General features: G+C 41.4%; 1 protein-coding gene across 1 annotated transcript; it reads right to left on the reverse strand.

The window, feature by feature from the left end:
• Positions 1 to 619: 619 nt before the first annotated feature.
• On the reverse strand, positions 620 to 11,936 carry LOC116313667 (myosin heavy chain, fast skeletal muscle-like). The gene is made up of 40 exons (XM_031731434.2): positions 11,885 to 11,936; positions 11,235 to 11,450; positions 10,706 to 10,849; positions 10,462 to 10,618; positions 10,236 to 10,263; positions 10,016 to 10,127; positions 9,838 to 9,930; positions 9,690 to 9,753; positions 9,496 to 9,594; positions 9,263 to 9,366; positions 9,022 to 9,160; positions 8,806 to 8,924; positions 8,559 to 8,708; positions 8,257 to 8,427; positions 7,842 to 8,148; positions 7,674 to 7,747; positions 7,510 to 7,597; positions 7,290 to 7,407; positions 7,055 to 7,178; positions 6,813 to 6,949; positions 6,456 to 6,711; positions 6,128 to 6,370; positions 5,867 to 6,043; positions 5,640 to 5,785; positions 5,457 to 5,547; positions 4,990 to 5,379; positions 4,762 to 4,888; positions 4,266 to 4,384; positions 3,976 to 4,172; positions 3,715 to 3,898; positions 3,471 to 3,636; positions 3,231 to 3,355; positions 2,665 to 2,973; positions 2,377 to 2,580; positions 2,163 to 2,288; positions 1,895 to 2,065; positions 1,695 to 1,799; positions 1,508 to 1,603; positions 1,263 to 1,394; positions 620 to 767 (listed from the first exon to the last, which is right to left on the reverse strand). The coding sequence occupies exons 2-40, from the start codon at positions 11,436 to 11,438 to the stop codon at positions 747 to 749; spliced, it is 5,817 nt and encodes a 1,938-aa protein (XP_031587294.2). The 5' UTR covers positions 11,439 to 11,450; positions 11,885 to 11,936; the 3' UTR covers positions 620 to 746.
• Between the last annotated feature and the right edge of the window lie 721 nt (positions 11,937 to 12,657).

Raw genomic sequence — 12,657 nt, forward strand, 5'->3', positions numbered from 1 at the left:
GGAAGGCTGTGCAGGTACGATGCAGACAGTGGTGATGTGTTTCGTTACTTTTCACATAAACTGTCCATAAAATGTCTGAAGAAGTTTAGACATGACATGATATACAAAGTTAAAAAGCTAGCTGTGTAAACCCACAACTTGTGGGTTTACACTTTTGGATAAAAAAAAAAGTAAATATGTGTACAGAGATAACCAGAGCAGATCATCTCCATCTCACTCTATCCCTAGCATCCTCCTCTGTCACACCAACCATGGTGTCCTTCACTACATCCATGAATCTCCTCTGTTGTTTTCCTCTTCTCCTATATTCAACATCCCCCATCTAATATATCCACTATTGCTCCTCTGCAAACCCAAACCATCTCAGCCTTACCTCTCTAACTTTGTCTCTAAACCACTTGTTACCCTTTTGTCACAAATCACCCGTCACACTCATCTCCACCCACTCCACCCTGCCTGGACTCTCTTCTTGGCCTCTCTTGTGCGATGCCTGACCCCAGGCATTTTATGCATTTTTGTCTTACTTTTACTGTCTAGACTCCAGTTTTAAAAACAAGACACGAAATATAATATAATATATCCAATATAATAAAAACTATGAAGACACTCAGATTTGAAGGATTTTGTTTTTATTTTGGAACGTTTAAAGACAGCAGACTGGCCAAGTCAACAACATTTAATGAGAGCATTTCAACGAAAAATCATATTTTATGATTCTCATTTGAGTCTCTCATAGAAGTTGCAGCTTATTCTTCAGCTTCCTTTCCCTGAAACAAACAGAAAAAAAAACACACCTGGTAAGTACACTCAAACTGTGGGAGGAAAACTTGTCCCTGTGAAGACGGAGAAAATATTCTGTCTTTAAAGAGACCTTTTTGATAATTTCCAGTGCTGTGTTTTAGTTGTTCATTATTTAAGATAATACCCATTTATCGTATACACAGTTTATTCTTTGTCTGAAACATAACCCTTTTAGCTCCTTTCCCCCTGCCTTTAAGCTGGCTTTCTTCTGATTGGCTGCCCCTCACAAATAGAAGATTTGATGGGTGAGGTGACAGCATGAAGATTTAAAAGCAAAACACAATCTGTCAAACTGAGCGTTTAGAGAGTGTAAGTATGTGTGTTTGTTTATATACATACTTGTCTGTGTGTGTCAGAAATTAAGCAAAATAACTTGACTAATAATTTAACTTGAGCCGTTTGAAATCGCATAATGATGGACAAAATCAATTATGAATGCATGATTTTTATGCATTACTTACTTTTCCAATTTCACGACTCTTAGCCCTCAGCTTGTTGACCTGGGACTCAGCGATGTCAGCGCGCTCCTGAGCTTCCTCCAGCTCGTGCTGAACCTTCCTCAGCCTTGAAATGTGAGTATTGGCTTGCTCCTCCTATAATGAGATAAAACAATGGAGTTAACTGTCATAAAGACTGAAGATACAGAGAATAAATGACTGACTCATAAACAGCAAAGTATTTAATACTGTGAAACATTTTAACTTACGGCCTCCTCAGCCTGTCTCTTGTAGGCCTTCACTTTCAGCTGCAGCTTATCCACCAGATCTTGAAGTCTGGCAATATTCTTCTTGTCCTCCTCCGTCTGCAGTTTACATAAAGCCACAGCAAATGTAATCATATGGACTTTCCCGGGATACCAGCATCAACAAAAAAAAAGAAAAACACCTTCCTACCTGATAGGTAAGCTCTTTCACTCTTCTCTCATACTTGCGAACACCTTTGACAGCTTCAGCTCCTCGTCTTTGCTCAGATTCAACTTCAGATTCAAGCTCACGCACCTAAAATATGAACAATGTATGACAATGATGGGAGTTCAAAAATAAATACTGTGAAAAAAAAGGTTGAGATCATGCTGGTGAAAAATTGTCTTTACCCTAGCCTCCAGTTTCTGGAGCTGCTTCTTGCCGCCTTTCATGGCCAGGTTCTCAGCTTCATCAAGGCGGTGCTGCAGGTCCTTCACTGTCACCTCCAGGTTCTTCTTCATCCTCTCCAAATGAGCACTGGTGTCCTGCTCCTTCTTCAGCTCTTCTGCCATCATGGCAGCCTGAAATTTCATGTCATTTGTATTGTTGTAACTGTTAGACTAATATAGTTGGTAGAGGAATACTACTACAGTATAGACATTCATCAGGGTGGCTCACATCAGTGATGGCCTTCTTGGCCTTTTCTTCAGCATTTCTGGCCTCCTGGACAGCATCTTCCACTTCACCTTGGATCTGAATGAAATCACCCTCCAGCTTCTTCTTGGTGTTGATAAGGCTGGTGTTCTAAAAGAAAATACAGGATAATGAATCACATACTCTGACTTTCATCTTTCAAACTGTAAACATATGAAGTTTTTGAATCGTAACTAACCTGAGAGTGCAGCAGTCCCACGCGCTCGCTGGCATCAACCAGCTCCTGTTCAGCAATCTTGCGGCCTCTCTCTGTTTGCTCCAGTGCAGCTCTCAGCTCCTCGATCTCAGCCTGCATCAGGTTGTTTCTGCGCTCCACCATTGCAACCTGCTCCTTCATGTCTTCCTGGCTTCTAATGGCTTCATCAAGATGGAGCTGGGCATCCTGAAATGTGTAACATTAAGAGGTATTAGTGCACACCTTTCAGATACTTTCAGAAACTTTGGACAAATCCTCCAGTGGACGCACCTTCAGCTGTCCCTGCACATTCCTCAGCTGTTTCTGGGCTTCAGCTGCCTGGCGGTTGGCATGACTCAGCTGAATCTCCATCTCATTCAGGTCTCCCTCCATCTTCTTCTTGATTCTCAGGGCATCATTCCTGCTCCTGACCTCAGCATCCAGAGTGCTTTGCATGGACTCGATCACTCTCTGGCTGTTCCTCTTGATCTGTTCAATCTCCTCGTCCTTCTCTGCAATCTTCCTGTCAACTTCGCTCTTGACTTGGGTCAGCTCAAGCTGAACACGGAGAATCTTGGATTCCTCGTGCTCCAGAGTAGCCTTTGAAAAAGTGTGAACCATATTAACTACAGCACACAACCTTTTCTTTAGTATAAATATACAAACTGAGTGTTTGTACAGTTTGTACTGAGTGTACAAACTGGTGAATGAAGAAGAAAAAATAGCTCAGACATAGCGCATCGAATACTTTTCAAGCATAAATCTCACACAGATATGCTTCAAATTGTTTAAGCAGAGCATCCACTTCTTTTGCACAGAAGTCAAACTTAGCTCAGGAATCGTAGATTCAGTTTTACCTCAGCCTCTTCCAAAGCTGTCTGGATTTCTGACTTCTCACTTTCCACTGTCTTCTTTCCCTTCTCAAGCTCATGGATGGTTTTACCGGTCTCGCCAAGTTGTTCACTCAGGTCCGATATCTCCTCTGTTCAAGCAGATTTTCATTACATGAGCATACTGGTCGATTTAAACATTCAAAATTCTTCTCAAGTGTATTTTATTGACAGAGTGCTTGGTCAAAACTGGATTAATGGTCTTACGTTGCAGGTTCTTGTTCTCCCTCTTCAGGGTCTCCAGGTGATCTAGAGCTTCCTCGTAGGAGTTTTTCATCTTGAACAGCTCAGTGCTGAGAGAGCGAGCCTCCTTCTGAGCTCCCTCCAGCTCTGCCTGGCTTTCCTCATACTTCTGTTTCCACTCTGCAAGAACCTGAAGATACAGCAAACTATTTAGTTTCTCTTTCTTTTAACCTCCCATCATATTCATATACAAACAAAAATACCGTACCTTGTCAAAGTTTCTCTGCTTCTTGTCAAGGTTAGCAGCCAGAGCATTAGCTCTCTCCACGTCGATCATCAAGTCCTCCACTTCACCCTGCAGTCTCTGTTTGGTCTTTTCCAGAGAGGCACATTTTGCATTCACAGCTTCGATGGACTCCTCAGCATCCTGGAGACGCTGGGCGAGCTTTTTCCTGTTAAGAACATTGAATTTTCAGACTTGCTGTATATTAATCACAACTCAAGGACAAATATAAGGCTGGAGACTTACTTTGCCTCCTCCAGCTCCTCAGTGCGCTGAATAGCATCAGTTTCATATTTGGTCCTCCACTGAGCCACCTCGCTGTTTGCCTTGGACATTGCACGCTGCAGCTCAGCTTTGGCCTCCTGCTCCTCCTCATACTGTTCTCTGAGGAGGTCGCAGTCATGACGAGCTGACTGGACAGCATGAGCCAGGGCGTTCTTGGCCTATAATCCAAACAAAAACCAGATAATTATTTGACAGAAAACATTTTTTCGCCTTTTCTTCTCCACTATCCCACAGTTTCCAAATTCTGTTACCTTGACTTCCTCCTCTATGTGCCTCTTAAGCTCCTCAATTTGCTGAGTGTAGGCCAGTTTGCCTCTGGTCAGCTGAGACACAAGAGCTTCTTTCTCCTCGATCTGGCGTGAATATTCACCTAAGCAAAGATTTTTTAGTTATTAGCATACTCAACAACAACAAGAGCAGGAAATAAGCATAAATTGATGCACCATAGATTTTCCACTGTTGCAACTGAAGAAGAACAACAACATTAAAAACCTTAATGAACCCTAAACTTATGAATAGCATCCCTAATGAGGTTAGAAATATCCACATCACTACATTTTTAACTTGTAAAAATGTATGTGAATTTCCATTGTTACAGATCTCGCTGCTGTTTGCATTTTGCCTCAGTACCACTATCACAACCCAGCAGGTGAAGTGGTTACATCATGAATCTCGGCTCCTTTGTCAGTCATTTCATTTTTTTAAGGTAATACAAAACATGATTTTCATATGAAGTGAGTTTCGTACCATTTTCAGTCTGAAGTCGTGCTTTTTGTGCACCGATATCATTCAGCTGACGAACATTTTCATCGTTCTTTGACTTGAGCTCATTTAGCTGATCTTCCAATGTCCTGCACATCTTCTCAAGGTTTGCCTGATGAAATAAAACATGTATTAGTAAAAGAAATAAATACATACATAAATAATAAAATTACAGTTTATTTTCCACTTTTGCAAGTTTAGCGCTCTGATTACCTTGGCTTTGGCAATACCCTCCATGTTGCTTGCAAGGTCATCAATCTCCATCTTGTACTCGCTTTTCTCTTTCTCCAGCTTCTGTTTGACTCTCTGCAGATTATCAATCTGCTCTCCTAGCTCGGCCACGCTGTCAGCCTGCTTCTTGCGGAGAGCTGCGGCGGTGGCTTCGTGCTGCAGGGTGGCCTCTTCGAGATCACGCCGCAGCTTCTGAAACTCGGCCTCGCGCTTCTTGTTCATCTCAATCTGAGCTGCAGTGGCTCCGCCAGCTTCCTCGAGTCTCTCACTGATCTCCTCCAGCTCCCTGGAGAGATCAGACCTCTGCTTCTCCACCTTGGCACGAGCAGCGCGTTCAGCCTCAATCTCCTCCTCAAGCTCCTCAATACGAGCCTAAAACACAAAAAAGATTTAAGTTAAGTTGAACATATTCGAAGATTTTTTGCTATAGTAAATACTTCTAATTATACCTGAAGTTCCTTTATCTTCTTCTGTAGCTGCAGTCCCAGAGATTGCTCATCCTCGATCTTACTCAGGAGCTGGCTAATCTCAAAGTCTTTCCTAAAGGGGAAAAAATGATAATGGCATATTACAGTTGTATTTATCAGAGAATATTTTAGTGCAGATAAATATATATGAATTATTTTTCTTACTTCTTTATTTTCTCATCAGATTGCTGCTTATCGTTCTCCAGATCCATGATGGTTTCTTGGGCCAGTTTAAGATCACCTTCAAGCTTTCTTTTAGCCCGCTCAAGGTCCATGCGAAGCTTCTTTTCTTGCTCCAGGGAACCTTCAAGCTACGAAAGACAGATATTTCATGGATTTAGAAAGTGTATTAGTGGACTGTTGGTTTTCAGATGAGTTTTTAAAATACTCACATCGTCCACTTGCTGTTCCAGCTTGGTCTTGGCCTTCGTCAGACTGTTAACTTTGTCTTCCTCTGCCTGCAGGTCATCGAGGGTCTGCTGATGGGCCTCTTGGAGGGCTTTCTTTTCTTTGGTCAGCTTGGCAATGGACTCATCTTGAGCAGCCAGTTCCTCTGTGAGGTTCTTGACCTACAGAAGTTGACATGAATATAAACTTACACATTTTCTCAACACTTAAGCAAAACAATACATTGTTAAAAGAGGGAGTATAACCTTGTTCTCAGTGGCATGTTTCTCCTTTTCCACTTTGGCCAGGGTCAGCTCCAAGTCGTCAATATCCTTCTTCAGCTCAGAGCACTCGTCCTCCAGCTTCCTCTTCTTTGCAGTCAGCTCAGCGTTCATTTCCTCCTCATCCTCCAGTCTCTCAGCTGTCTCTTTGAGTTTGGCCTCGAGCTGGATTTTTGCTTTAATGAGCCCCTCACACCTTTCCTCTGCATCAGCAAGGTTCTCACCTTCCTAAAAGGCAACACAAGTTTGTTAATCAAATTAATTATTTGATAATCTGTAGACACTGTGCATGCAAGGTAGCGACTGAACTCACAGACTGCACTTGTAACAGTAAGTCATTCTTCTCCTGCAGCAGAGAAACCATCTTTTCCTCCAGTTCTTTCTTCTTAGCCAGAGCCTTTGCCAGATCCTCTTTGGTCTTTTCAAAGGTCTCTTTCATTGCGGCCATCTCTTTCTCTGTCTCTGCACTCTTCAGCAGAGGCTTAATCTTGAAGTACAGCTTCATCCACGGCCAGGTTTTGACATTCATGAATGAACGGATGTTGTACTGGATGGAGAAGATAGCATCTCTGATAAAAGAAAGAAAGGATGAGTTATAAAATGTTTATTTTACAAATTAAATTGCAGGTTTCACAAACGTCTGTCACAGCATCAGCAACAGACAGATTACCTCCTCTCCATCATCTTGACAAACTCGCGCCTCATGAGGAAACCTCTGCAGAGAGCCTGAGTCATTGTGACCAGCTCAGCCAGCTTCTCGTCTCTCATCTCCTCCAGAGTTCCCAGCAGACCGGCTTTGAAGAACACCTGAAAGTTAGTAATACAAATTATTTTTAATTTGTTAACTATTCTCCACATTTCTTTAAATTTCAGCATAAACAGCATTTTCCAGGGTAATGTTTCTTTCTCTACCTTGGTGTGACCAAACTTGTACTGAGAGTGGTCCACATTGATGGATCCCAGAAGTTTCTCTGAGGCCTTCTTGTTGTCAATGAACTGTCCCTCAGGGATGACGCTAGCATTCAATACCTTGTATCTAAAGTAAAGAGTTCAATCACCTAGTCAGACGCAGTGGCTTTAAGATAATAATAAAAGTAATAATAATAAAAAAACGTTTCATTGTCAGTGAAGATGCTAGCAGTGTTACCTCTGCTTGAAGTCACCATAGAGGATTCTGCTGGGGAAACCTTTCCTGCAGATCCTGATACCCTCCAGCACACCGTTACACCTCAGCTGGTGGATGACCAGGAAGTTCTCCATGAGGCCTGTAATATGTCGTTAAATAAACACATTTTGACAAGAGTGACAGAATGAAAATATGAAACAGCGAAAGCACATCACAGGTTTGATTTCTTTCAGTCGTGTACCTGGCGTCTTTGACTCATTGGGAATCAAGCAGCGCACAAAGTGAGGATGAGTGCTCCTCAGGTTGGTCATCAGCTTGCCCAGATTCTCCTGAAACATTAAAACAGCATTAAGTTAACAAAATAAATGACAAGTATCTGTAGTAAGTGATTCTTTCACATCTTACCCTGAACAATGCGGACACCGTCTGGAAGGAGCCACCCTTCTTTTTGCCACCTTTCTTGCCACCACCGCCCTCAGCTGTCAGTGGGACAGTTACAGTGAAATGATTAAAGCAAGAAATGGCAATCCATTTTTAATATCTAATAAACTGTGGAGAGATTACAATTGATACCTTCTGTAGCGGCATGAGACGCATATAGGAAAGCCAACAGCTTTGTTGATGACTTCTGGTAGAGCTGTACCACAGAGTCATTCAGAGGGTCTTTGTTCTTCTCCAGCCAGCCATTAACATTGTAGTCAACAGTACCAGCATAGTGCACCAGGGAGAAGTGGGCCTCAGCTTTGCCTTTGGCAGGCTTTGGTTTCTGGAAGGGGGCACTTTTGCCAACATGCTGGTCATAGAGTTTGCTCTTGAAGGTCATGTCTGTCGCCTTGGGGACAATGCACTCCTCTTCAAGGATGGAGAAGATGCCCATTGGCTGCCATGATGAAACATAAAGCAAATTATTTCAAGGCTTCAGACTGATTTCTGTTTTTATCAACACACAGTACAGAGTTCACGTGGTAAAAAAACAAAGTGTCTTCACCTTCTCAATAAGCTCAATGCAGGCAGCCAAGTCCATGCCAAAGTCAATGAACTCCCATTCAATGCCCTCTTTCTTGTACTCTTCTTGCTCCAGGACAAACATGTGATGGTTGAAAAACTGTTGCAGTTTTTCATTGGTGAAGTTGATGCACAGCTGTTCCAGGCTGTTGAACTGAAAAGGAAAAGAATCCTTATTATATCAAACCCAATAACTCATCATTAAAATCTGTCCAAAGCATTACTTCTTGCAAGAAAGGTATCAATAACAAAAGTATAAAACTGTGCTATTTCCGGCTCACTTACATCAAAGATTTCGAATCCAGCGATGTCGAGCACACCGATGAAGAACTGTCGCGACTGCTTTGTGTCCAACATCTCGTTGATTCTGACGACCATCCACAAGAACATTTTCTCATACACGGACTTGCAGAGCGCCGAGACGGCGTTGTTGACCTGATTTTACAGATAGACAACAAAGACAAAGGATGAGAGAATGTCACACAAATAAACCGTTTCAGTGGTAAAAACGGGATGGATTAGGATATTTCACCTGCGGGACAGTCTGACCCTTAGTCACAAACTCGTTTCCAACTTTGACTCTTGGGTAGCACAGTGCCTTAAGCAAGTCAGATGAGTTCAGGCCCATAAGGTAGGCGATTTTATCCGCGACTGAGAGTACAGAGAAAGACAGTAAGACTATTAGCAATAGTGTTTTTAGTTCGTTTCATACTTAAAGTTTTTTTTTTTTTTTTAAGGTCCAACATACCCTCAGTGCCATCTGGCTCAGCCTGCTCTTCTCGCTGCTTCTGCTTGAACTTCATGTTTCCGTGTTGCATCACAGCTCCGGTCAGTTTATACATGCTCATTTTCTCCTCTGCACTGAAGCCCAGGATGTCAATGGCAGTCTAGGTATATTAAAATAAATAAGTCATTCACACAAAGCTCTTTCATTTAATACAGTCTTAAATGTTTTTTTTATAGTGACCTATATTTAATCATTTTCTTACATCAGTAGCAATGAATTCTTCAACGTCATTGATACTCTTGACAGTGATTTCACCCTGACTGATCATGGGATAGTCGTATGGGTTTGTGGTGATCAGGAGAGCCTCTAAAGGAAACAAAAAAATACATGTCAATATAATACGCTATACAATACAGAGAAACAACACATATATGTTAAATATTGTTGTTTACAAGCTATGGGAAAACTGAGATATTTTCATTATTATTCTCTAACCGATGAGCTCGGGTTTGTGGCCTGTTGTGAGCTGATAGAAGATATGGTAGCTCCTCTCCGCAGAGAGCTGGAACGTCACGCGAGACTTCTCCAGCAGATCTGTAAAACAAGGAAAATCAGGATGAGGATAAGAAAGTCCACAGGCTAACAGGACAGACACGAAGAAGGATGTGCTTGATCATTTGTAGCCTCACATGTTTCAATGTCTGCTGAGGCCAATTTCCCAGTTGTGCCAAAATGGATTCTGATGAATTTACCCTTTTCAAAAGAAAAGACTGGATTAGTATGATGAATTTTTTAACAAAAAATTTATTTAGAAAGGCTTAATTAATAGACACTTACAAAACGGGATGAGTTGTCATTCCTCACTGTTTTGGCATTACCATAAGCCTCCAGCAGTGGATTAGCTGCAATGATTTGATCCTCAAGGGACCCCTGAAAGTTTAAAATGACACATGTTTGTATTTTGTGCATTTCTTTATTTTCATATACATAATTTAAAACACATTGCATGACTTACCTGCATTTTTCCAGGGACTGGCTCGGTTTTCTTTCCTCCAGCCACTGCGATTGTCGCAAAGTACTGGATGACACGCTTAGTGTTGACAGTCTTTCCTGCACCAGATTCTCCACTGTAGTCACAAAAACACCTCATTAGCAAGAAAACCCCCTTGCACTGGGTAATCGTGCGCACACATACACACAAACATTTGCTGAATTCTTTTAAAAAAGAAACTTACGTGATAAGGATGGACTGATTCTCACGGTCTGTGGAGAAAAAGTAACAAAGATATTGGCCATCATTTATATTAACAGTAATGCTGTGACCCACTATCAGAGCTTAATGTGTATATTATTTTATCTTTACTACTGTTCCACAAGGTAAGTTCAAAACTTATAAATTGTTCCTCTCTTGTTATATGAGTCTGGTATCACATGCAAAGTGCTGCAACACATGCTTCATACCTTGGAGCATGAACTGATAGGCGTTATCAGAGATGGAGAAGATGTGGGGTGGAGCCTCAACTCTCTTCTTGCCCCTGTATCCTGCCACAACTATTGAATCATACACTGGGAGCCACTTGTAGGGGTTCACAGTGACGCAGAACAGCCCAGAGTAGGTCTGTGGAGTCAGAGAGGATCATTTATGATGCAGATCTTCCTTTTGTCATGAGCACGAGTATCAGCTATGGAGTTCTGATCAACTCACGTAGATCATCCATGCTGCATAGCGCTCTTTGAGGTTATACAGCACAGTAGGCTCACTGAGGTGGGTCATCATGGCCATGTCCTCAATCTTATCGAACTTTGGAGGGTTCATGGGGAAGACTTCATCTTCTTTCACAGTGATAGTCTAACGCACAGACAGAAAAAACCATCAGTGGCACAGATATCAGTGGGCAAGTGGGCCAAACTTATTAAACAAGCAAAGACAATCAGTCTATCTATTCCCTTAGAGGTTAGAAAAACAACACGTGCACATAATTAATTTCCTGTTATTCTGTTTTATTTTAACTGAAAATGAAGCTGTGCTGCTTATTTATTTTTGGTAATATGCATACAATCCTGAGGCCTTCATTCAGTGCCGAATGAGACCACACCAGCATCAGTGCAGCTGTTGCACTCAGATATTTGAACTCACCCACTCAATCAAGTAGTCTGGCTCATGGAGCTCAGCTCTATAACATTTACACTACAATAACAATAAAAAAGGTTTTGCTGAGTCAAGGCACTCTCACCTTCCCGCACAGAGTCTCCACGGTGGCTTTGCCGCCCTCTCTCTTAATAAGTTTCCCCTTGAGGTACATTTCATGGGGCTCAGTCACAAAGTATGCTGTTTTAGCATCAAATGGAGTGTTCTGGGCTTCAATGCGCTCTCTTTCTGGCTTGCGGAGGTAAACGGCCGCCTTGCCAAAACACTCCATCTCTGCGTCCCCACTCATGATGACTCTTTACTGCAATTAAGTAAAACAAGACAACAGTCATTATTTCTTCTCGCTCATGATGACAACACAGTACTGCACGAAGAAAAAGAATCCTGAAGCTGTTGTGGATGTCAAACGAAGTGACAGCTGGACTGTGTTTAAAATACTTTGTAACAATCTGTGTGTAACCTACGACTGCCTGTATCTGCTCCAAAATCTTAAAATATTAAGAGGTAAAAGGCACTAGATGTTAAACAAAACTAACAATTTCTCATTTCTATTCAATGATTCAAACATGTTAATAAAGTGAGAAGACTCAACAAAAACTCTGTTAATTGATTTGTAAGCCATCCCACAAAATGCTAAATGAACAGCTGGATATTCAAGCATCAAAGTCTCATTTACAGCATAAAAGCAATGCTATTAATTAAAAGTGTCTTTTGATAAACATGGAAAGCAATTACCTTTTCCCCTCCCTTCAGAAAAAAAACAGCTGTTGATGGTCCTGTGAGGGTTCTGATGAAGAAAAAGAAAAGATAAATTGTTCAAATGAATAAGTGTAATTAAACTAATAAAATAAATAAAAAGGCACTTGGTCTGCAGTAAAGTCCTGGCATTAGCACAGCCATCCTGTCTCTGGCAGTAAATGATCATGCCCTGCATTGTTCATTAAGCTGCTGGCTCTCCTCCTGCTAATAAAAGACTGTAACTCACTCACCTTGACTGGAGGCTTGGCAGTCCTTGTGGGTGTCCAGCCTTCCTTCTTATATAGGGAGATCAGTGTTCACTCAGCAGAAACGGCCTCCTTTATTTGGTCAGGTTGTTTTGTGCTATTTCCTCGAGTATTTTTGCCTCCGCTCTGTCCCCTGCTGTCTTTCGTCACTGATCAACAGGCTCTTTCACAGATTTAGCCTTTTACTTTTTAGTTGTCACATATTCTGAATGACTTGTTTACAGAGGCATGTTTCAGGCAATGATAACAATTTCAATCGGGAAATAATGTCAAGAGTGAATGACACATTATAGTAAATATAATTGTATTTATATATGTAAATATAATTGTAATTATGCAATTATAAATATAGTAAAAGTCTAAATAAAAGTAAATAAATGAACCTCACTGGTGTCATTAGCAGATCGTATAAGTGTGGCTTTGCTTTCTCTTGTCATTAATTAAAATAATACTCGGTATAATTTATATATTTAAAATAGGAATCAATAGATCCTAAGGCACTGA

The sequence above is a fragment of the Oreochromis aureus genome, linkage group 5, assembly GCF_013358895.1.
Source record: "Oreochromis aureus strain Israel breed Guangdong linkage group 5, ZZ_aureus, whole genome shotgun sequence".
NCBI classification, from domain to species: Eukaryota; Metazoa; Chordata; class Actinopteri; order Cichliformes; family Cichlidae; genus Oreochromis; species Oreochromis aureus.

Coding starts and splice junctions, on each gene's coding strand:
- LOC116313667 (XM_031731434.2), bottom strand. CDS start 11,438: ATGAGTGGGGACGCAGAGATGGAGTGTTTTGGCAAGGCGGCCGTTTAC. Junction 10,850..11,234: donor TGGAGACTCTGTGCGGGAAG/GTGAGAGTGCCT, acceptor TCTGTGCGTTAG/ACTATCACTGTGAAAGAAGA. Junction 2,974..3,230: donor CAGCTTTGGAAGAGGCTGAG/GTAAAACTGAAT, acceptor ACTTTTTCAAAG/GCTACTCTGGAGCACGAGGA.